We start from the raw sequence: 26,315 nt of genomic DNA, 5'->3' as shown, positions 1-26,315 counted from the left end.
TCTGTTCGTCCCTAACTCACTCTCAACACCATCTGTATCATCAGTAAATCACTCTCAACACCATCTGTATCATCAGTAACTCACTCTCAACATCATCTGTATCGTCCCTAACTCACTCTCAGCACCATCTGTATCATCAGTAACTCACTCTCAACACCATCTGTATCATCAGTAACTCACTCTCAACACCATCTGTATCATCAGTAACTCACTCTCATCGCCTTCTGTATCATCTCTAACTGTTAATACCAACTGCATCGTCCCTAGCTCACTCTCAACACTATCTGTATCGTCCCTAAATCATTCTCAACACCATCTGTATCATCTCTGATTGACTCTCGACACCATCTGTATCATCTCTAACTCACTCTCGGCACCATCTTTTCTCAACATCATCTCCTCCTCGCCAGCATCACACTCTCCCCTGTTCATCTCCTGCCTAAATTGAACTCCTGAGGATAAAATGGCCCAATATTCCTCATCACCTTTTAGTCCCTAGCTTCGCTGCTCCTTGACTGAGATAACACAGAGGACAATCATCCGAAATAACATATAGGACAATCACCTGAGATAACACAGAGAACAATCACCTGAGATAACACGGAGGAGAATCACGTGAGATAACATATAGAACAAACACCTGAGATAACGTATAGGACAATCACCTAAGATAACACAGGGGACAATTACCTGAGATAACACAGAGAACTGTCACCTGAGGTAACACAGAGAACAATCACCTGAGATAACACAAAGGAGAATCACCTGAGATAACACAGAGGACAATCACTGACATAACATATTGGACAATCACCCGAGATAACACAGGACAATCACCTGAGATAACACAGAGGACAATCACCTGAGATAACATATAGGACAATCACCTGAGATAACACAGAGAACAATCACCTGAGATAACACAGAGGAGAATCACCTGAGATAACACAGAGGACAATCACCTGACATAACATATTGGGCAATCACCTGAGATAACACAGGACAATCACCTGAGATAACACAGAGGACAATCACCTGAGATAACATATAGGACAATCACCTGAGATAACACAGAGGACAATCACCTGAGATAACACGGAGGACAATCACCTGAGAACATATAGGACAATCACCTGAGATAACGCAGACGACAATCACCTGAGATAACACAGGATAATCACCTGCGATAACAGACGACAATCACCTGAGATAACATATAGGGCAATCACCTGAGATAACACAGAGGGCAATCACCTGAGATATCACGGAGGACAATCACCTGAGATAACATATAGGACAACCACCTGAGATAACGCAGACGACAATCACCTGAGATAACACAAAGTACAATCACCCGAGATAACATATTGGACAATCACCTGAGATAACATAGAGGACAATCACCTGAGATAACATAGAGGACAATCACTGGAGATAACATAGAGGGCAATCACCTGAGATAACACAGAGGACAATCACCTGAGATAACACAGAGGATAATCACCTGAGATAACATATAGGACAATCACCTGAGGTAACACAAAGGACAATCACCTGAGATAACACAGAGGACAATCACCTGAGATAACACAGGATAATCACCTGCGATAACAGACGACAATCACCTGAGATAACATATAGGGCAATCACCTGAGATAACACAGAGGGCAATCACCTGAGATATCACGGAGGACAATCACCTGAGATAACATATAGGACAACCACCTGAGATAACGCAGACGACAATCACCTGAGATAACACAAAGTACAATCACCCGAGATAACATATTGGACAATCACCTGAGATAACATAGAGGACAATCACCTGAGATAACATAGAGGACAATCACTGGAGATAACATAGAGGGCAATCACCTGAGATAACACAGAGGACAATCACCTGAGATAACACAGAGGATAATCACCTGAGATAACATATAGGACAATCACCTGAGGTAACACAGAGGACAATCACCTGAGATAACACAGAGGACAATCACCTGAGATAACACAGAGGACAATCACCTGAGATAACACAGAGGACAGTCACTTGAGATAACATATTGGACAATCACCTGAGATAACATATAGGACAATCACTTGAGATAACATAGAGGACAGTCACTTGAGGTAACATAGGTTATCACTCACCTGCGATAACATAGGTTATCACTCGTCTGAGATAACATAGGTTATCACTCACCTGAGATAACGTAGATTATCACTCACCTGAGATAATAGAGGTTATCACTCACCTGAGATAATAGAGGTTATCACTCACCTGAGATAACACAGGTGAAGTGGGCAGCAGCCCCCGCGTCTACTACTAACGACGGAGGCGTGACTCGAACTGAGAGTGCAGACAGGACTTCCAGCTCCACCTGAGGATTGGGAGAAGCAAAGAGACGTCAGGGAACGAACTGGAGTCGTAGGTGGGTTGAAGAACATCCTATAGAATGTGGATTCTATTTGTATCATGTGAAGGCGGAGTATATGAAGAGAGGTTAGGTGTACTGGAGTTGTAGGTAGTTGAAGAACAGCCTGTAGAAGATAATTAAGGGAACACGAGTGCGTGATTACCTTCGGAGGGTGAAACACCAGGAAGATCAGGGAATGAATGTAGGAAGAGTTGTAGGAGGTTTAAAGGATAATGGGTTTGGGTTTGAGAAAGACCTGCCCAGTATGGGCCAGTAGGCCTACCGCAGTGTTCCTCTTTTCTTATGTTCTCATGGAAATGAAAGTTTGATGTCGTTTCGGGGACCGTCCTGGACCATTAATAAACCTGTGACGACAACCTACGTGTAAAACAGCGACGCCAATTTACTTGTGAAAGAGCGACCCCAACCTACTTGTAAAACAGCGACGCCTTCGGTGTTGTTGGCGTAGCAGCGGTAAGTGCCGGCGTCGATGTCCTCAGTGGCCATCAAGGTGAAGACGGGACCAGACACCTTCATCCTGGACGTCTGACGTCCACCAGCAGCACCAGCAACGCCAAGGGGGATGTCCACGCCACTTCCTTGCTGGTACCACCTGGTGAAAAATCATACACCGAAATCCTTCACTGTTACTCGAAAGAAACCGGGACTGGCTGACTCATATTTCACCGAATCCTCAAAAATTTCAGGGATCACAACTGGAGGACCGAAAGTCACAGACAACACTCAGTAAGTTTCATGCGGCCCTCTTAGCCTATTACAAAAATAATGATCTATTACTGCATAATGCCTAAATCAGTAAGTCAGGACAACATTTTTGAGGAAAATTCAACACTGAATAAGGTACACGTATTAAATGTAAAAATTGAATAAACTTATAATAACAAGAGGGATTGTTGTCTTAAATTTATATGTGGCTACATATTACCAAATTAACTGAAATTTGGCCAAATAAGGAATTAAAAGACACAGTACCGTGACCAGAACTATACACAAATAAGCCGCACGACCTGGACAAGACTAGTCAATGGTCTAAGTTGAACCAGAACGTCGTCACAAGTATCAGTCTCCTACACGCGTATTATTTATGTTTTGGCACAATACTAACAATTATGACATTCAGAGTTAAGGATGCACATGAGTCATCAGTCAGAGGTTGTATAAATTAACATGATTACATCATGTTGTTACTCTCACAGCTATAGTACTTAATTTAAGTGTTATGTATAGTGTTTTTCTAAATTATGACTGGAGAGGGTAGAGTGAATGTAGGGAGTCACAGCGTAGGTTGGGAGAGTGTTAATGTGCCTATAAAGCTGCTATTAAGATGTCTGCAACAAAATCATCTGCTTCATAGAAGATGCACTATGAATCATGTCGCAAGAGCTTCTCAACAAATAACAAGATCAGGTCATTCAAAAGATTTATGTCTCAAAAATAAAATATCTTTAAAAGGAGTATTGGTGAAAATTTATATTGAGTGCAGACCAACTAACACTTTCCTTAATACATTGCTGGAAGCGGCAGATCCCTCACTGGTGGGAAGCTTGTGAAGATGTGCAGAGGGAGAGGACAAGATTCCTTGTATCAGGAATGTAAATTTATCTGCACCTACTATCACCAGTCGCCTTGAAGACATGGGAGACTAACTGGATCCTATTGATTGAAAAGGCAATGCATAGTAGCATTTCCCAGTATCACTAGAAGAGAGCAACGACATTGTAAACACAGTATAGCTTATTATTTTTATATGGGGCATAGATTCTAATTTTGAAATTACGAGGGAATTGTGCGCATTGTAGAGTATGAAAGTCACTACTACTGCAGAGAAATATATTCATAAAGATATGTGAAACTGAGAGCAAGCTTAAACTGGGTTGGGACAAACTAAAAAGTGTGCGACAACCGACGATGCAAAGAACATTTTTGGGGAAGTAGAGTTTGTATAGTTGCGTGAATTTTATCAGGCATCATGGCCTGAAACATTGCCGGTTTCTACGTTTTTATATGAGACGTATTCATATTATCAGGATGCACTTTACGATGATAAAGTCAGGATGTTTTTGTTCTGGGTTTTGCAATGTTATCTGTCACACTGAGAAAGGAAGTGATCAAAAAGCATTTTATGTCCGTGAATGAATTTAAGAATTGGCTTTCTTGAGCGACGTAAGAAAACATTTGAATAATTTGGTTCTAAGGATGCTGGGTAAAGGGAAGCTGGTTTAAGACATGTATGCTGAGCTGTAAGTTTTTGAGGGAAAATATAAAAATGTTTGTGAAGCAAGTCACAAAGGTAATTTTCCACTCTTTCTCTACTCAAAAGAACTCTCCTTCAACAATAAAATGAATTCGCGAATCCCTGTAGAAATATATTGGAACATTAAAGCTCCTGCAGTGACTTCAAGATTTTTTTTTTTTTTTGAGATTTCCAAAAGCATAGGCAGGACATAAGAATATTTCGTAATTCATTTGAAGATTCACTACAAGACTCAAATAAAATCTATCAAATAGAACACACTGATTTGCATGCCATCGATGCTGTCAGAGAGATTTACATGAAATTATGTATAAGCCGTCCCGACACATATTAAGCCTAAGTTTGTCACAGATATGTTCACATTCACTGGCGGCACATACATATATGAACAAACTTTTTCAAAGATGCAAATAGTTATGCTCTGACTTAACAGTTTCATGATTGCTAGTCGCAAATATTGAAATAAATATTTAGGTTCTCTCTGCTGAACTGTAGCCACAAACATCATATTAAAATTAAGTAAATAAAACGCTTTCGGTGTTAATGCTTATCTATGCATATTAGTTAATGTGACTGAACATTAATCTTTCGGTATATTCAGTTTCGTTTTGCCATGCCTATGATTACAACTTATTTTAAAATAAGTCGCAAATTTACTTTAATCACAGATTATTTCAGATGTGATCATTATTTGGGAAATTAATTGAGTGATTTCTGGAAGAGGTTCACTGACTCTGATTCGTTCTTGCAGTTTATGAGAGTAATTCTTTTTAAGGTTATTACTGTTACTACGTTAGTTACTATGCAGACTCACCCTGTGTTTGAAGGCGCGACCATCGTCACACATTTATTAACGTAATGTGACTTACTTGAACAGAAAAATTGGGCACCATTGAGTCTATATGGAAATTTTTAACTATAACTTGATAATGTGAGTAGTCACGAAAGCGCTTGGAATTTCTCTATTCTTTCACAGTGGTTGTTTTGCATATATATATATATATATATATATATATATATATATATATATATATATATATATATATATATATATATATATATATATATATATATATATATATATGTCGTGCCGAATATGTAAAACTGGTCAATTAGCAAAAACTGATTTAAAATTAAGTTCTTTCTAAAATTTTCTCTTATACGTTTACAGATATATTTTTTTCATTAATGTTGGAGTAAAAATGTATAATTTTGCACCAAAAGGAACTTAGAAAACTTACCTAACCTTATTATAACAAAAACAATTTATTTTAGCCTAACCCTACTAAATATATTTTAGATTTGTTTACAATAATTTAATACTAAACAGACAGTGAAATATATTTTTTCCGTTAGGTGCAGAATGATTTTGGCGAAATTATTGCATACACAAATTTTCACTTGTCCTATATGGCAAGATGAGCGTTGCTATTTAAGCCAAGATCGCAAGTTCTGCCTATTCGGCACGACATATATATATATATATATATATATATATATATATATATATATATATATATATATATATATATATATATATATATATATATATATATATATATATATATATATTTATATTCAATAAGTCGGCCGTCTCCCACCGAGGCAGGGTGACGCAAAAAGAAAGAAAATCCCCAAAAAGAAAATATTTTCATCATCATTCAACACTTTCACCTCACTCATACATAATCACTGTCTTCGCAGAGGCGCCCAGGTACAACAGTCTAGAAGCATATATAAAGATATATAACATACCCCTCCAAACTACCAACATCCCAAACCCCTCCTTTAAAGCGCTGGCACTGTACTTCTCATGGTGCTATTAATTCCAGTACAGATTTATACACTCTCCAAGTCATTCTACTTTGTTCCATTCTCTCTAAATGGCCAAAACACTTCAACAATCCCCTAATACTTTTAGTAACTCCACACCTCTTAATTTTCACACTTCGAATTCTCTGCATAATATTTACATCACACATTGCCCTTAGTACATCTCCACTGCCTCCAGCCTTCCCTTTGTTGCAACATTCACTACCCATGTTCCACATCCATATAAGAGCGTTGGTATGACTATACTCTCATGCATAAGAACGTAAGAACATGGAAAAGAAGGAACACTGCAGCAGGCCTACTGGTCCATGCAGGGCAGGTACAAATCTCCCACCGGCTTAAGTCAGTGCCTTAACCTAGTCATGTATGTATGTATAATGTTCGCCAAGACCGTAGTCCTGGCACGGGTCTCAATTTTGCGATGACCCGTCCCTGGCTCCCGAGGGAGAAAGGTTTCTACAATGATGCGACGTATGCTGCTCAAGTACTCTTCTGATCAGTTCAACTGGTGCATCTCGTAAGCGACAACACCATATGTACTCCTAACTATGGACACTAGCGAGGAGGAGGATATGTCGTTATCACGGGTAACAGCTTGTCTGGTTCGTTGACTCCATGGTACACTAGTGTGGCCGCAGTCATCTCTGGGTCCTCTTCGGGAGGGAATATCACTCCTAGTGCCTGCGAAGTGTCTCAGTAACTTCGCACTCCAGAAGATAGTGTGTTAGGGGCCGCTGGACAACGTGCTGGCAGTACTGGCACATCTCTTCCTCAGCCTTGTCTACCAGCATCTTGGCTGTGGGAAAGCCCAAACAAAGCCGATGGATGGCGGTACACTGCGCTCTGGACCAGCTTCTATCATATGGAGGGGGTTCTCCCTGAGTCGCTGCTCGTTACCACTGTTGAGATGGGGTGTCACCTAAGACCTCTGCCATAAGTTTCATGGCTCTGGCGGCCACCAGTTTGGTCTGTCGTAGGCTGATGGGGACAGTAATCCCAACATGTGGATAGTCTGTTGCTGCCTTGGCTGCATCATCCGCCGCCTCATTTTCCCGGATGCCAGCATGGCTAGGGATCCAGTTCAATGTCGATCTGTTACCCTGAACTTCTAAGGATGTCATTATGCTCAGGATCGATGTGATGAGGTAAACATTGTCCTGTGGTTGAGGATGGGAGAGGGCATTGATTGCAGAGGTGGAATCAACATGTATGACAGGTCGGAGTCGATGTCGTAGGGCATGTGACAATGCCTGCTGAATCGCCACCAGCTCAGCTTGAAGGATCGTGCAGTGGTCAGGGAGTCGCCAGCCTTGTGTGTGACCATTGTGGTACAGTCCAGCTGCTGCTCTCTTCCTGTCAGGGTCGACAGAACCATCTGTGAAATACACTGCACATGTGCCTCCCTCTGCCAGTGCCATGCTTGTCTCAGCATGATTGCTGAGGGTGTCTTGACTGCAGAGACGCTTAGAGATGGGTAGCTGCATGATGCAAACATCGGCTGGATCTGGGCGCCAGGGAGGTGGTGGATGGTACCCAGCAACAGGAAGGTCACAATTCTTCTCAAGGAGTAGTTGTATAGAGGGTGTCAGCAGCTTCCGCCCAGCAGCACAAAACGAACGAATCCAGGAGTAGTCCGTGAAGAGTGTGGGATCTTGTGTCATGGTTGTCAATATCCGTCTCCTTAGTGGGGTACCTTGCTGCCGGTGCAGAATCGTGGCTACTTTGCAGGCGTTTATGTATCTTACTCTGTCAGCCAGGGAAGGAAGCCGGGCCTCAGATCTGAGACATACTGTGTTGGTCCAGATGGGGGCCCAAAGCATAGTTCTTATCGCCTGGTTTTGTACGACCTCCACCCTTTGCCCGCTCTGCGGGAAGAGATGAGCTAACGCCGGTGCAACGTAGTCAATGGGCGAGCGTTTAGCTTGTATATAGTACAAGCGAAGTACATCTTTGCTTGCCCCTGCACGGTGCCTCGTCATGGCTCTCATGGCGTTGAGTCTGAGTAGAGCACGTGACCTGACATACTCGGCCTGTTTCTGAAAGGTCAGCTTTTTATCAATGTAGATTCCCAAGTACAGGAAGAAGCCTGTCCACTCAAGTTCTATATCCTGAATACGTAATCTATTCACAGGAACTGGTCTCTTGAACATCATTGCAAGAGATTTCTCGGCAGAGATCTTGAGGCCTAGTTCCTTGCAAGACAGCGTAATTAGGTCCAAAGCTCTCTGAGCCTGTCGCTCTAAATTGCCTTTCCCATTCACTACTGGTGCAAGATCATCAGCATAGCTGAGGAGCTGTGTACCACTATGAAAGGGAAGGCTCACAAGTTCCTGCATAAGGATGTTAAACAGGGTAGGACTGAGCACACCTCCTTGTGGCGTACCGTTTTCCAGGGTTTTAAAGGAAGAGTAGTGTCCCTGAAAGCTGACACAGGCCTGCCTGTCCCTAAGGTAGGACTCTATCCAGGCCAGGAGGCGTCCTTTGATTCCCTTCCGAGCTAGTATTGCCAGAATTGCTGTGGGGCTGGCTAGCTCAAATGCCTTTTCAAGGTCGAGGTAGACGACGATACTAGGTTTTTTGTTACTATCAGCAATCTGGCTTAGTAGAGTGGTTATGCACTCTGCTGTACCCACTCCTTTGGTGAAGCCAAATATGTGATGATGAAGGGGTCCAAGTTTCCATAGGAGGCGGTTTAACACCATCCTCGCAGCAGTCTTGGCTAAGCAGCTGGTCAGCGATATGGGTCTCATACTGCCTGGGTCCTTGGGCTTTGGAACTGGTACGATGGTAGCTTTCTTCCAAGCTGCTGGGACCGTCCTGGCCCTCCACGACTTGTTAATGACGTCTAGTATGGCCTCCCATCCACTCTGCCCAGCCCGTGCAGTCATGGAGTACGTAACACCATCGATGCCCGGGGCAGTGTCACCTGTGTTCTTAATGGCACGTCGGAGTTCCAAGTCCGTGAGGTCTTCATCAGTCACATCTTCAGACTCACATGCAGCTTGTATCGTTAGCTGGCGCTGTGGCAGAAGATCCGTCTGTATATTCCGGATGTCCTGTGGGAGCTGAGTGGAGACTCCCCCTGGAAGTGAAAAGCTCCACTAGTTTCTCAGCTTCCTGGGATGGGTTCGGGTGTGCTGGTGGCCTCGGCTTGCAATTCCAGTTGCTATGTTGAGCTTGCCCCATATCTCAGATAAGGTGATGTGATGCCCGAATGTTGAGCACCACTCCAGCCATTTCTCAGTTTTTACTCTGAGAGAGACTCTGCGGGCATGCTGCACAATTGCTCTCAGAGTATTCCTGTTCTCTGCTGTAGGGTTACGCCTGTATGCTTCCTAAAAGAGTTGATGCGGTGGTTCTGCTCCCGCACCTTGTCGTTGTAGAACCACTAGTCTGTTTTGTGAGTGCGTCCTGCGGAATTCTTTGGAATTGCGCACTCTGCTGCCTGGATGAGAACAGTGATTAGCTCCTCTTCAGCCGTATCACAGTCTTCAGATAGAAAGTATGTGGACCACCAGTCATGAAGATAATCCTGGAACACCTTCCAGTTGGCCCTCTTTACGTCCCATCTAGGAGGCAGCACAACTGTGGGAGGGCTGTTGATGTTGAAGGTGGTGATCACTGCAAAGTGGTCACTGACAAGGTGAGGATGAGCTTCCCATGTGGCTCCTGCTGCGAGTTGTCTTGACCCGATGGTAAGGTCGAGGCAGCCACCCAACAGGTGTGTGGGGTCTCCATTGTTTAGCAACTTTACCTCTGGAATATCGTGTAAAAGCATTGCTATGTGTCTGCCAGCAGCATTGGTTGCTGAGTGAGAGTGCAGCATTGGGTGATGTGCGTTGAAATCTCCACCCACAATAATACACTCAGTGCGTGCATAGCGAGGAGCTCTACAATGTCGAGGGTGTGTCTTGGGTTCTTGTAAATGTTATAGATGGTAATGGGCGCCCCAGGTATGTGTGCAAGGATGGCCTGTACCTCGACATCCTCCCCACAGTCCACAGGGTTGGTTATAACCTCGTATTGGATACAAATACAGCTGTGCCTCTGCAGTGAACGCCCGGGTCCATGTGCCGAAAATACCCAGCAAAACTGGGTAGTCTTGGGCACATAGTCGGGACAGTCAGAGTTTCTTGTAGCAAGACGATGTCAACCCGATCCCGAATTACTGCCTCCAGCAAGAGGTGCTGTTTGCCCCTCAGGCCCTGAATGTTCTATTGTAGGACCTTGAGGGTGTGATTTCGTACCGAGGTTATTCCATCGCTGTTGTTTCCTGAGCTGGAGACTGAGTCCTGCCCGCTCTGAGAACCTGCAAATTCATGGCATCCACTGTCTCCTCCTTGGTCAGTAAGCACACTCTCAGGAGCGTACTGACCATCTGCCGGAATACGCTCTGTTGTTCCGTGGAGTTGATTGTGTTGCAAATAAGATCCATGAACACCTTGATGAGTGCTACGAGATCCTCCCTGGTGAGGGCCTGCTTTGGGGTTGGGTTCGAAACAGTGGATATTATCTGGGCTGTTGTGGTCCGTAGGGATTGCTGAGGGTTGGATTTCTTGTATGCACCGTGGTCTGTTGCTGTATACCAGGTTGGGTAGCCGGGATCTGCTGGTGAGGTGCCAGTTGAGCCTGCAAAGCGCCTGTGCCGGGTAAGGAGTGCCTGCGTTGTCGTGCTAGATGTACCCTGTTGACACCTCCTGTTCCTCTTGTTTCTGTATCTTCGTTGAGGTAGGGGTGCAGGAGGTTCTTGACCTTGACGCCTGGTTGAGGCTTCGAGGGTTGGAAATTCCTGAGCATTGACTTGGGTTAGCTGCTGAGAGATCTGCGGTATGGCAGGATTCTCTGCACCCATCGTTTGCTGAGAGTGATGATCCGTCGTAGCCCGTTGCCGAGTTTTTGGCGTCTTCCAGACTCCTTGAATTCTGGCGAGCCTCTCGGGGCATCGAGGATTCCAGGCATGGTGTTTCTGCCTGCAGTTCGGGCATTGTGGAGTGGGTGGCGATGCATTTTTCAGCTTGGTGATGCATTCCTCTGTAGGGTGGTGCTGGCTGGAGACACCGCAGATTACTCTGTTCGGACAGAATGCACCCAGGTGTCCATAACGCTGACACTTGAAACAGCGAACTGGTTCTGCTGTGAAGGTCCTGACATCGTACCTGCCCCAAGAACCGAGGTCCAGCTGGGATGGCAGTGGTCCTACATGCAGAATGAGGACCTGTCGGGTTGGTGCGTTGCCTGCCGTCTTTGCCTTGAGACGTTGAGCTGACACCACACTGGGGTGCTGCTACTGCCTCGATGGGCATCATCAGCGGGTATCGCATCACTACACCTTTGGTGATCTTCTGCCAAGAGTCCAGTTCCTCCAGGGTGAATGAGCGATCTGTCTCCATGACTCTCTTCAAGGTGGTGTACATTTCCTTGTTGAGAGGAGTCAATATTGGTTCTTCCCTCAATTTGAACCATATCTTGAACTTCAGGTTGTGTGGTGATTCCAGGTATGGAACAACGCCATAGTGGGTTCTGTGGTCCCCGTAAGACTTCACCTTGAATTTGCCAGGTCGGTTGAGCTGGTTTGCCTGCTCCTTGGACGGACGGCGCTTCTTCTTGGGGTGTTTATTTCCTCCCCTGTTTCCATATTCGCTGGCTCCATGGTTGGAACTGTCAGATCAGCTACAATGTGAGCAGGTTCTTCCTCTTCCTCTGATGACACGGAGTGGTCTCGCAACTTCTTCGCTAGAATTGCGCCCCACATTTCCAAATCCGAGTCCTCCGTCGTGTTCATGGAGCATCGTGGCCTCTTCTTATCGGCAGAAGCCATCTGCCTATCTTGTGATAAGGTAGTGAACTCCGTGAACTGAGTGTGTGAACTGAGTCCTTAACCTAGTCAGGTCAGTCACATTTACTTAAGGGTGAAGCACGGCATCTGACCTAGTAGCACAAGCTAGTCAAGTCCAACTCACACCCACCCACACCCACTCATGTATTTATCCAACCTATTTTTAAAACTTCACAACGTCTTAGCTTCTATGACGGTACTCGGGAGTTTGTTCCACTCATCCACAACTCTATTACCAAACTAGTCCTTTCTTATATCCTTCCTGAATCTGAATTTTTCTAATTTAAAACCATTGCTGCATGTCATGTCTTGGCTAAATATTTTTAGCACGCTATTTACATCCCCTTTGTTAATTCCTGTTTTCCATTTATACACCTCAATCATATTCCCCCTAATTCTACGCCTTTCTACAGAGTGCAGATTCAGGGCCCTCAGTCTATCCTCATAGGGAAGATTTCTGATACATGGAATCAACTCTGTCATCCTCCTTTGTAGGTTCTCCAGAGCATTTATATTCATTCTGTAATACGGTGACCAAAACTGTGCAGCATAATCTAAATGAGGCCTAACCAAGGATATATAGAGTTGAAGAACAACCTGAGGACTTCTATTATTTATACTTCTTGATATGAAGCCAAGGATTTTCTTTGCTTTATTGCGAAAACTTATGCACTGTTGTCTTGGTTTCAGATTACTGCTAACCAGAACGCCTAAATCCTTTTCACAATCCGTAATATTAAGATCTACATTATTGAGTTTATATGTCGCATGGTTATTTTCCTATCCAACATTTAAAACTTTCCATTTGTCTATATTAAACTGTATCTGCCACTTCTCCGACCATTGCATCAGTCTGTTCAAATCATCCTGGAGTGCCCTAATGTCCTCATTAGAATGAATAGGACAGCCAGTTTCGGTGTCATCAGAAATTTGCTTATGTCGCTATTTATTTCCTCACCTATGTCGATTATGTAAATTGTGAGCAACAAAGGGTTCAACACTGACCCCTGTGGAACACCGTTTACGACGTGTCCCCATTCTGATTTCTCCCCATTTATGCAAACTCTCTGCTGCCTATTTGCCAACCATGCCTCTACCCAGTAAAACATTTCTCCTCCTATTCTGTGTGCCTTTAGTTTTCTCAACAGCCTCTGATGTGGAACTCTATCGAAAGCCTTATTGAAATCCATATACACAATATTATATTCAGTACCATGATCTACCTCCTCAAATACCTTAGTGAAAAAAGTTAGTAAATTCGTAAGACAGAAACGCCCCTATGTAAAACCGTGTTGAGATTCATTAATCAATTTATGCCTTTCAAGATGGCTACGAATTGCTTCAGTAATAATTAATTCCATAAATTTACCAACTATTGAGGTAAGGCTTATTGGTCTATAGTTCGAAGCTAAGGACCTGTCACCTATCTTGTAAATAGGTATTATATTTGCCATTTTCCACTTGTCAGGCACTAAGCCAGTTTGTAGTGATATAATGAAAAGATTAGCCAAAGGTATGCTAAGTTTCCCTCTTTGCTTCCATGGACAAAGTTTTTTGTCTCTCCACAGACACTTAAGTATACCACTCACCTTTTCCCCTCTCATCAATATTGTGATTCACCTCATTTTTCATAGACCCATCTGCTGACACGTCCACTTCTAAATATCTGATTACATTCACCTCCTCCATACTCTGTCCCTCCAATCTGATATCCAGTCTTTCGTTACCTAATATTTTTGTTATCCTCATCACCTTACTCTTTCCCATATACACTTTTAATTATCTTCTTTTACATACTCTACCAAATTCATCCACCAACCTCTGCAACTTCTCTTCAGAATCTCCCATACAGCACAGTGTCATCAGCAAAGATGAACTGTGACAACTCCGATTTTGTGTTAGATTCTTTATCTTCTAACCCCACACCTCTTGCCAACACTTGAGCATTCACTTCTCTTACAACCTCATCTATAATATGTTGAGCAACCATGGTGACATCACACATCCTTGTCTAAAGCCTACTTTTACTGGGAAATAATCTTCCTCTCTCCTACATACTCTAACCTCAGCCTCATTATCTTCGTAAAATCTCTTCACTCCTTTCAGTAACTTACCTCCTATTCCATACATTTGCAACATCTGCCACGTTGCTTCGCTATCCACCCTATCATTACGCCTTTTCCAAATCCATGAATGTCACAAAAACCTCTTTACCCTTATCTGCAAACACTTGGTTTCCACACCCCCTACTCTTCCTAAAGCCTCCTTGTTCGCCTGGTATCCTGCTCTCCTTCTTACTCGAAATTCTTTCAATAATAACTCTACCATACAATTTACCAGGTATACTCAACAGACTTATTCCCCTATAAATTTTGCACTCTCTTTTGTACCCTTTCCCTTTATACAAAGGAAATATGCATGCTCTCTGCCAGTCCCTAGGTACCTTACCCTCTTCTACATACTTATTAAATAAAAACACCAACCATTCCCAAACTATATCTCCACCTGCTTTTACCATTTCTTTCTTTACCCCCTTTTATTTTACCTACTGCCTCACGAACGCACCCCACACTCACAACTGGCTCGTCCTCACTCGTATGAGATGTTATTCCTCCTTGTCCTATACACGAAATCACAGCTTCCCTATCTTCATCAACATTTAACAATTCCTCATATATATATATATACATATATGATGGGGTCCACCTCTGGTGTAAATTGTGGGACCCATAGCCTCGGAGAAGTGGATAAAAAGGCTTCAAGGAAGAATACTTGGATTTCTTCCTGAAGCCGTTTGAATATTCCACTTCCCCTACCACCCCAACTTTTAAACTATTTTTTTTACCAATAGGAATATTTTATTACATAATATGGCACAGAAGATTTAAGAGATACATATATATATATATATATATATATATATATATATATATATATATATATATATATATATATATATATATATATATATATATATATATATATATATATATATATATTATATATATATATATATATATATGTATATATATATATATATATATATATATATATATATATATATATATATATATATATATATATATATATATATATATATATATACATATATATATACATATATATATATATATATATATATATATATATATATATATATATATATATATATATATATATATATATATATATATATATATATATATATATATATATATATATATATATATATATGAGGAGATCTCAACAATGCAAGACAAGCCAAGGAGGGGTGGAAACCTTCAGCTAAACCTCAGGGGCTTGTCTTGCATATATATATATATATATATATATATATATATATATATATATATGTGTGTGTGTGTGTGTGTGTGTGTGTGTGTGTGTGTGTGTGTGTGTGTGTGTGTGTGTGTGTGTGTGTGTGTGTGTGTGTGTGTGTGTGTGTGTGCGTGTGCGTGTGTGTGTGCGTGTGAGCATGTGTACTCAGCAAATTGTACTTACCTAATTGTGGTTGCAATGGACGAGACACAGCTCCTGGCCCAGCCTTGTCGCTGATCGCTACTAGGTCGTTTCTCTCTCTCTCACTCTCTATCTCTCTCTCTCTCTCTGCTTCCAGAGCTTTGTCATACCTCGTCTTAAAGCTATGTATGGTTCCTGTCTTCACTACATCACTTGTTAGGCTATTCCACTTCCTGACGACTCTATAACTGAATAAATACTTCCTAACATTCCTTTGACTCGTCTGAGTCTTCAGCTTCCAATTGTGACCCCTTGTTTCTGTGTTCCCTCTCTGGAACAACCTGTCTCTATCTACCTTATCTATTCCACGCAGTATTTTGTATGTCATCATGTCTCCCCTGACCCGCTTGTCCTCCAATGTCGTCAGTCCGATTTCCCTCAACCTTTCTTCGTAGGATATACCCCTGAGCTCCGGAACTAGCCTTGTTGCAAACCTTTGCACTTTCTCTAATTTCTTGACGTGTTTGACCAGGTGTGGGTTCCAAACTGGAGCTGCATACTCCAGTATGGGCCTGATGTGCACAGTGTACAGTGTCTTGAACGATTCCTTACTAAGGTATCGGAACGCTATTCTCAGGTTTGCCAGGCGCCCGTATGCTGCAGGTGTTATCTGGTTGATGTGTGCCTCAGGAGACATGCTCGGTGTTATGGTCACCCCAAGGTCTTTCTCCTTGAGCGAGGTTTGCAGTCCTTGGTCACCTAGTCTATACTCTGTCTGTGGTCTTCTTTGCCCTTTTCCGATCTTTATGACTTTGCACTTGGCTGGGTTGAATTCAAGAAACCAGTTGCTGGACCACGTGTCCAGCCTGTCCAGGTCTCTTTGAAGTCCTGCCTGGTCCTCATCTGATTTAATTCTCCTCATTAACTTCAGATCATCTGCGAACAGGGACACCTCTGAGTCTATCCCTTCCATCATATCATTCACATATACTTGAAGTAGCATTGATCCTAGGACCGACCCCTGTGGGACCCCGCTCGTCATAGGTGCCCACTGTGATACCTCATCCCGTACGATGACTCGTTCTTGCCTCCTTGTCAGGTATTCCTTTATCCACTGCAGTACCCTTCCTGTTATACGCGCATGATCCTCAAGTTTCTGTACTAGTCTCTTGTGAGGAACTGTGTCGAAGGCCTTCTTGCAGTCCAAGAAAATGCAATCAACCCACCCTTCTCTCTCGTGTCGCACTTCTGTAACTTTGTCATAGAACTCTAGAAGGTTTGTGACACAGGATTTGCCTTCCATGAATCTGTGCTGGTTATCATTTATAATATTGTTCCGTTCCAAGTGCTCCACCACTCTCCTTCTGATAATATTCTCCATGCCTTTACATACTATACAGGTCAGTGACACTGGTCTGTAATTTAGTGCCTTTTTTCCGTCTCCTTTTTTAAAAATGGGAACTACATTTGCGGTCTTCCATACCTCAGGTAGTTGCCCAGTTTCAAGGGATGTGTTGAAGATTGTGGTTAATGGCACACACAGTATATGTGCTCCCTCCCTGAGGACCCACTGGGAAATGTTGTCCGGTCCCATTGCCTTTGAGGCATCAAGGTCACTTAGCAGCTTCTTCACCTCCTCAGTTGTGGGCATATCGTCCAGCACCAGTTAGTCTATTCCCTGTTGGTGTCCCCTCTGTCCTGTCTTCCCGGAGTCCTTCCTGTCTCCACTGTGAATACTTCCTTAAATCTGTTGAGCTCCTAGCATACCTCTTGATCGTTTCTTGTGAGTTCCCCACCTTCTTTCCTCAGCTTGATCACCTGGTCTTTGACTGTCGTCTTTCTCCTAATGTGGCTAAACAGCAGTTTCGGGTCAGACTTGGCTTTCGATGCTATGTCATTTTCGTACTGTCGATGGGCCTCCCTCCTTATCTGTGCATATTCGTTTCTGGCTCTTCGACTGATATCCTTGTTTTCCTGGGTCCTTCGTCTTCTATACCTCTTCTATTCTCTAATGCACTTAGTTTTTGCCTCCCTGCACCTTTTGGTAAACCAAGGACTCTCTTTGGTCTTCCCATTGTTTCTGTTGCCCCTGGGAACAATCCTTTCCTCTGTCTCCTTGCATTTTGTTGTTACATACTCCATCATTTCATTTACTGTCTTTCCTACCATTTCTCTGTCCCACTGCACCTCCCGCAGGAAGTTCCTCATAACTGTGTAATCCCTGCTTTTATAGTTTGTCTTTTACCATTCGACTTCTTTTGCCCTCTCCACTTGTAACTCTACTATGTAATCAAAACTCAGAACTACGTGGTCACTAGCTACGAGGGGCCTCTCATATGTGATGTCATCAATGTCTGAGCTACTCAGGGTGAACACAAGGTCCAGTCTTGCTGGCTCATCCTCCCCCCGCTCTCTGGTAGTGTCCCTGATGTGTTGATGCATGAGGTTTTCCAGTACCACATCCATCATCTTGGCTCTTCATGTTTCAGGGACCCCATGGGGCTCCAGGTTTTCCCAATCAATCTTCCTGTGATTGAAATCACCCATAACCAGTAACTTTGGTCTGCACGTTTGAGCTCTTTGTGCCACCTCAGCCAGTGTGTCCACCATCACTCTGTTGTTCTCATCATATTCCTTTCTTGGCCTCCTGCAGTTCTGTGGTGGGTTATACATCACAGCAATGACTACCTTATGTTCCCCAGATTAAATTGTGCCTGCTATGTAGTCCCTTTCTCCAATCTCGTCCATGCCCTCCATTTTCTCGAAACTCCATCGGTTTTTTATGAGCAGTGCAACCCCTCCTCCCCCTCTGTTCCTTCTATCTTTCCGCAGGATCTGATATCCCGGTGGGAAGACCGCGTCTGTTATTGTCTCTGTGAGTTTCGTTTCTGTGATTGCTATGATGTCTGGGGATTTCTCGTTGATTCTTTCATGCCATTCCTAATTTATTTGCTATTCCATCTGCGTTTGTGTACCACACCATCAGCTTCTTGTCTATCACAGTGGACCTGGGAGAATATTGGGGTTGGGGGGTTATGGGGGTTTGTGGTGTGGGTGGGATTTGTGGTGGGAGGGTGAGGGCAGAGTGCCTGTAGGGAGCTGCTGTGGCAGTGGGGTTTGTGATGTGGAGGGGGAGATAGGGGAAACAGTGTGTGGGTGTTGGTTGAGATTGTTCAGCTGCATTGGGGTTTTCACAGTGTGGGTGGGGTTTGTGGTGAGGGGTGGGGGCAGAGGGAACAGTGTGCGGGTTTTGGTTGAGGTTGTTCAGTTGCTTTGGGGTTGTTGTGGTTGGAGTCCTTCTGTGGGCATCTCTGTAGGGTGTATTTGTCCTTCCACTTAAGTCTGGGTTCTGCTCGTCCTCATCGATGCCTCCCATTCCTCTTTTCATTTTTGTACCCTCTCTCTCAGTCTCGTCCTTTCCTCCTGTGTTCTGTCGCGATCGAGGCACACACTCCAGTACTCTGAATTGTCCCTCAGTTGTGCTTTCTCCTGCAGGATCCTGGTTCAAGCTGATTCTGCCTTGAGGACTACTTTGACAGGCCATCTCCTTCTGCATGCAAACCACCCAATTCTCCGAAAATTTGCCACCTGGGTCATGTCTCCCTCTCCTATTGTTTTCAAGATACCTTCGATCACTTTCTTCTGCCCCTGGATTCTTTCATCATAGGTTTCCCCTTCAACTTCTTGGAGCCCGTAGACAAACATTGACCTCTCCCTCTCCTCCTCCCACTGTGTCTCTCTTTGTGTCCTCTGAGGTGTTTCATCTCTTTCCATCGAGACGTTCCTGCCTTCAACCCCTGCCCTTGCTGCAGCCCCTATGCTCAGTGGACTGTCTTCCCTGCTCAGCTGTTCCCTGCCACTGTAGTTGACTGTTAGAGTCTCTGCATAAGTCTTGTCTCCTGCACTGACTGCAGGCTTCACGATTGGTCTTCCTGTACTCATCTTTTCCTGAATCCCTACAGCCCCCTCATCTGTGACTGGTATAGAAGTCCCTGATGTCATTCCTGTGCTGTCATTTGTCTCTCTAATCTGTTTCAGTTTTTTTAGCTCCTCTTCTAAGCACTTAATCTTATCTTTTGCTGCAAAGACTTGTAGTCCCCACTTCCTGCTCTCTTCAGCCATCCTCTCCTCCATTACCCTGCCGAGTTCATCTAGCTTCCTTCCCCACTCTTCCTCCATTATTTTGTGAGCTCTACCTCCCAGTCTTTCCTCCCAGGTTCCTCCCTCCTGAGTTCGACCTTCAGACCCATGGGTCTCCGCCCTCTTGGGTTACCCATTTTTTTTATCACAGAAAGGAGCTTGTGTGTGAGAGAGAGGGACGGAGAGAGGGATAGATAGAGAGAGAGAGAGAGAATGCTGGGAAAAAGGCTAGGGACAATGAGTGGGGAGGGAGGGGGGTTAGGGGAGGCCAGGGGAGGAAAGGGAAGATGAATGGAAGGTGTGTGTGAGGAGGGAAGTGTGTGTGTGTGCGTGTGTGTGTGTGTGTATGTACATGTGTGTGCGTGTGTGTGTGTGTGTGTGTGTGTGTGTGTGTGTGTGTACTCACCTAGTTGAGGTTGCGGGGGTCGAGTCCGAGCTCCTGGCCCCGCCTCTTCACTGATCGCTACTAGGTCACTCTCCCTGAGCCGTGAGCTTTATCATACCTCTGCTTAAAGCTATGTATGGATCCTGCCTCCACTACATCGCTTCCCAAACTATTCCACTTACTGACTACTCTGTGGCTGAAGAAATACTTCCTAACATCCCTGTGATTCATCTGTGTCTTCAGCTTCCAACTGTGTCCCCTTGTTACTGTGTCCAATCTCTGGAACATCCTGTCTTTGTCCACCTTGTCAATTGTGTGTGTGTGTGTGTGTGTGTGTGCGTGTGTGTGCGTGCGTGTGTGTGTGCGTGTGTGTGTGTGTATAATTCAAAATCACTTATTTGTCGATTTCATTATTGTATAGTCTGCTCGTGAAGGCTGGTACTCCAAACAGGATGAGGTTAAAATTAGTGTCTGAGGCTCCACGACCACGTTTGTCCTTTCATCATGGAAAACACGCTCAGTACTGCTGAGCGCCTGGTGTTTAAGCAATGTTGGTCGAGTGGATAGATGGATGCATACTTTGTTCAGTTCTCACAGGGCTGGAGATGGTAATGCAGGATCGAGTCCTGGTGAGCCCCAGCTCTGTTAATGATATATGTATATGAATCTATAAAATTGTTTTTAAGGATGAATATCTTATTTTTAGTTTACTAAAATTGTTTGAATGTCGAAAAAGCTCTTGGATTTTAAATTATTTAATGCAGTATTTTTTTAATTTTTACCCTAAATTTTCTTGGAGGCACTGGTCTTCAGGGTATCCTGAACCTCGGAGCCAGGTCTGTGACCAGGCCACCTAGATGAGAATTTGATCTATCGAACTGTTGAATCAGGCAGTTTGCAAGAGATAACGCAGTACTCACCTAATTGTGATTGCAGGGATCGAGACTCAGCTCCTGGCCGTGCCTCTTCACCGAGTGCTACTAGGTGTGATTTTGGTACTGGAGAGGATGATACTGAATGAAGTGATATAGTGAGGCATTATATGGTAGATAATGAAATGATATGATAGTATGGTATGGTGTGGCACGGGTTGACCTCTCATGGTGTGGTCTGGTACTTACGTGATGGTGGGTGTGGGGTGTCCCTGGGCAGGGCAGAGGAGGGTGGCGGTAGCACCTCGCTGCACTCTCACTATAGACTCCATCTCTGGTATTCTCGGAGCTGACTCACTCCTTGGGTCTGCCCAGCGGGAAGATAAACAACCTATGAGAAGTCTGATTTATAAGAATTGTCCAGGTAAGATCACTTGAGAAGGAACAGCGAAGAAAATATACACTGAGGATTTAGGGCAATACTTTGAGGAGACGAGACAATTCTCGTGTCTTGTCACTCAGATCCTCACTTTATAATTTACTAGACAGAGAGTGTGTGTACGTGTGTATACTCACCAGTGAGTTGTCAGGATCGAATCTCTGTCCCTGACTCGCTGTATCTTTTAACCTAACATCAAACAGCGTTGAAGAATGAGTGGGGTTTGCACTTGAGTTAATGGGTTATCAAAGATTATTCCTTGAGCTATACTGATAATGGGTTGGGCGAATATTTTTGTTAGTGGGTTTGAGATTGATAAGGACGTGCCAAGTGTGGGCCAGTAGGCCTACTGCAGGGTTCATCCTTTCTTATGTTCTTATTTTGGAATCTTTATAGAGGAAACGTTTCGCCAACCAGTTACTTCTACAGTCCAGTACAGAGAAGAACGATGAATGATGAGGAGTTTGAGGTAATCAATCGCTCAGCCTGAAGTTGATATGTTAAGTCCGTCAGTCGATGTGGGCTAAACACATGGACTCCAGGCTGAAGGACTGATTACCTCAAACTTTTCCTCATATTCCACTGTTTTTTCTGTATTGGACGGGATAAGCCACTGGCTGGCGAAAGGTTTCCATAATAAAAATTCCAAAATGTTGCACAAGTATTTCGTTGTTCAACTTATCAGTTTTCTAAACCACGTACATCAACCAGCGTCGTTGTTGCCTTCAATCATTGGAACACTATCATATTCACTCTCCAAGCTGTACAGGTTTTGCTTTCACCAGTTCCTCATTCAGCTTATTCCACTTTTCACCATCCTTGATCTGAAAAAAGATTTCTTAACATTCCTGTGGCTCATCTAAATTTACCTCTTCCTTATATTTCCCGTTGTGTCAATCCCTTTGTTGTGAAACAGTCTTTCCCTGCTCATCCCTTCAGTCTCTTAGTAACTTGTATATCGTCGTAATAATTTCCTTGAACTCCGTTCTTCCAGAGTTCCATGAATCTTTTCTGGTTGCAAACCTGTACACTGTTTCAAGCTAAAATGCATACCTCATCAGATGCTGCCTGAACACTGATGTTGTGTACTCTACATTAGTCTGATATATACTGTACACGGCGTCTTGTGTCACTCTTTGTTTGGATTCCCGAAGGCATTTCTTAGATCTGGCAGCCTTGTGTACGCTACTGATGTGATGTGGTCGGCATGTGCCTTTGAAAACACTGTCTCTGAGATAGTCATCCTGAGATTATCACCCTTAATGTTCCAGTCAGGGTACTGTGCCATTTTATACTTTATTTTCCTTATCCACTGTCAGGAGTTGCTTCCCTCAGAAGATGTATTCTGGTCTTCTCTTTCTCTCTCTAACTGCGTTATGTATGTGTGTAGTTACTTATATTCCCTATAGTAATTACATGAGTAAAGCAATGATTGTCTTTGACTCTTTTTTTGCCTTAGGAAGCAACTCATAATTGCGTACTCACACAAGTTTACTTATTTACTGCCAAGTTAAACAGGAACCAATCATGACTATTAAAACAGTGCAATAAACCTGTTTCCAAGTTTTCCCTCATCTAGGTCATTCCAACAAACGGATTATATACTTCCTAAAGTGATGTCATTCCTTTGTTTCATTAATTTCCTCGTGTCCTGTCCCCTCCATTCAAACAATCGTTTTCTGTCTCCCCAATGAGAGTCCTCTTGAGTATCTTGCACGTCGTGATCATGTCCTCCCTGGCTTAACTCTCCTCTATAATGTTGTAAGGCGTTTGTATACAGGTTCATGGAGCAGTACACAAAACTCTCGGGTACTCAAGAGCTCTCTAACACCAGCGATTCGTAAAGGCTGTAACAATATCGGAAAATAAGTTTTTCTTCTTAAGCTGCCTACAGGATGGTAAGTTTCTTAAAAATCCGCCCAGTCCTCCCGGTTCGAAGCCCAACACCAGCGTCTTAACCCACACTACGAGAAAAAAACTCTGTAATATGTTCCTTATAACCTGGGAAGGTAGAGGCCAAAGTGGGTTTATCCCAGGAGTATTACCAAAGGGGAACATCACGCAACCTCTGGCAGACAGAGGATGATGAGGAAGAGGAAGACAAGGACTAGAGAGGATTGAGGAGAAAGAAAGGAGGAGGATGAGATGAAGTACAAGGGGAGGAAGAGATGAGGAGAAGGATAAGGAGTAATGTGACTCTGTTCCTTATGATGCAGTGCTTCATGAATACCTCTGTTCATGGAAATAAGATGAGTTTTTTGGTCTGTTTTTCCACCGTTCCAAGTCGAGTGTGTCCAACTTGAGGTAACTCTCGCGTGTTCCTCCGAGGCTGTCCCTCCAACTTCCTCTAACTACATGAAATCGTGGAATAATGTGCTTTTATTTTTCTCTTTCTCTGACCACTCTATCTCCGTCTACGTCCTTCCATCTTTCTCTTCACCCATCTGCCTGTATTTCTCTTTAATTGCTGCTTTTTAAAGCTAGATAGATTCTTTCTATCAATACTTTATCTTTCTTTTGTCTCTCACTTTTAGAAAACTAGACAAAGAATCGTCCTAGCAATATTTGAAAGATTTCTTGCCCTCGCTGACACGTGTTTTCATCAAAGACGACTTTCCAGTCAACTATTTCGTCGTTCAAAGCACCTAGTGGTATACAGCGACTAAGACTGAGAGGGATTTGTTGAGCGGAGGCGCTTAAAACGTCGAGCCTCTCCCCCATGCTGCCTTCTCTCTGGCTCTGAAAGCTCCAAGTTTTAAGGTCCCCACACTGAGCGAACGTTTGATGCCTTGTGCCTCTGAGAGCGTTGTTGCTCCTGCGACATTTGTAGCAGAAAGTGTGTCTCAAGGGTCCTGCCTGATACAGCGAGAATAAACATTACATGAAAGGCATTTCATTGAGCAAATATTATTCGAATGAAAAAAAAAAAAACTCTCTCTCTCCCTCCCCCGTCTCTCTCTCTCTGTCTTTGTCTCTGTCTCTCTCTCTCTCTCTCTCTCTCTCTCTCTCTCTCTCTCTCTCTATCTTTTACACAGGGTTTGACAAGGTTAAGGATCCCTAGCTTTATTGACAAGCTATTTACAGGTTAAGGATTCCTAACTTTATTGGCAAGCTAAGAGCTGTTACCTACATCAGCTCATTTGAAAGCATTTTTATTGTTATGAGACATGCAAGTAGGGAACAGGATGAAGTTGGAGCCATCTGTAGGCCAGCATTTTCATTTGATCAACTGACTTTATCTCGTTGATATTATTATGCTGTACGAATGTGTTCCATACTCGAGTCATCCTGGGTATATATGATCTCAGATGGAGTGATGTTCTGGAGAAGGGTACAGCCAGAGTGAAGTTGCTGCTTTCTGCCCGTCTTGTGGCATAAAAGCTTGTTTCACGCTGTCCTCGAAGTGGATCCAAGTGTGTTACTTTGACAATATTGGCCTTGTACATAACAGTAAGGCCACCCACATCCCTCCTGTGTTGAAGGCTCTGCTGAAATGACAGATCTATCCAGGATGGGTCCAGGCGAGAGATGAGACGTCTTGCTCTGTTCTCTACTCTGTCAAGCAGTCGCAGATGAGAGGGGGGGGGTGCAGGCAAACCAAGAGAGTGGAGCATACTCAAGGTGTGAGCGTACATGTGCCTCGTACAGAATCTTGCAACTCCTACTGTCAAGCAGATGCGAGATACGGCGAAGTGCTGTAAGCTTCCTGGTTGCCTTGTTTGCAAGATTTACAACATGGTTCTTCATGGTTAGTTTGGAGTCAAATTTCACCCCAAGGATATCAACTTCTTCTCCAGGTGCCAATACCCTCCCATTCATCCTTACTACTGCGCCAGCATTACCATCATGGTGCCTAGAGACGATCATCATTTGCGTTTTCTCAGGTGCAAATGTTACTTGCCATCTATTTCCCCAAGCTGATATAGCTCTCAGCTGGTGATTGATGTAGCTTAGAGCAGCTGGCATTTCTTCTCTTGGATAAGTGAATGTCAGTGTACAGTCGTCTGCATATGCATGTGATTCTGGGATGAGATGAAGAAGGTCGTTGAAGTAAACATTCCATAACAATGGTCCCAACACGCTTCCTTGTGGAACACTTGCCCCAATAGGATGTCTTGCTGATTCCGTTCCATTGAGAACTACACTTAGAGATCTACCATGAAGGTAATCACTTAGGAGACATAGCGTAGAGCCTGCAATTCCCAGTGCTTGAAGTTTTGCTAAGAGGCCCTGGTGCCACACCCGGTCGAAAGTGCCAGCAATGTCCAGTGCTACCACACAGCTGACTTTGAATTCATCCAGTGACTGGTGCCACTTAGTGGAGATGTTTAACCTCTCTCTCTCTCTCTCTCTCTCTCTCTCTCTCTCTCTCTCTCTCTCTCTCTCTCTCTCTCTCTCTCATACACGCTGCAGTTCTGCACTAGTAATTCGACACCAGATTATCTCCCATCGAAAACCTTTCTACAATATTGCTTTGAAGTATTTTCTCCGCTCTTTTCTTATATTTATATACTTTTCTGATCCCGGGAGAGTTGAGAGGCAAGACATGAAGCTTCTGTCTTGTTCCTTGTGTCCTGGAGAGAGTATTTTTCTTTGTGTCCTGGGGTGAGTGTTGTTCCTTGTATCCTGGGGTGAGTGTTGTTCCTTGTATCCTGGGGT

The 26,315-nt window shown here is 43.7% G+C and overlaps 1 protein-coding gene across 1 annotated transcript in view; it reads right to left on the bottom strand.

Annotated features, from left to right (window-relative positions):
* LOC128690178 (cell adhesion molecule Dscam2-like) overlaps positions 1–26,315 on the bottom strand; it is a 485,658-nt gene that overhangs the window by 343,220 nt on the left and 116,123 nt on the right. The window contains exons 6-8 of the mRNA XM_070089455.1: positions 21,467–21,584; positions 2,850–3,030; positions 2,282–2,381 (exon numbers count right to left, since the gene is read on the bottom strand). Of these exons, the coding sequence (XP_069945556.1) occupies positions 2,282–2,381; positions 2,850–3,030; positions 21,467–21,584 (399 nt within the window). The remainder of the gene's footprint in view (positions 1–2,281; positions 2,382–2,849; positions 3,031–21,466; positions 21,585–26,315) is intronic.

This window comes from Cherax quadricarinatus, chromosome 2, assembly GCF_038502225.1.
Source record: "Cherax quadricarinatus isolate ZL_2023a chromosome 2, ASM3850222v1, whole genome shotgun sequence".
Taxonomy (NCBI): Eukaryota; Metazoa; Arthropoda; class Malacostraca; order Decapoda; family Parastacidae; genus Cherax; species Cherax quadricarinatus.
This window is presented reverse-complemented; position numbering and strand designations above follow the sequence as displayed.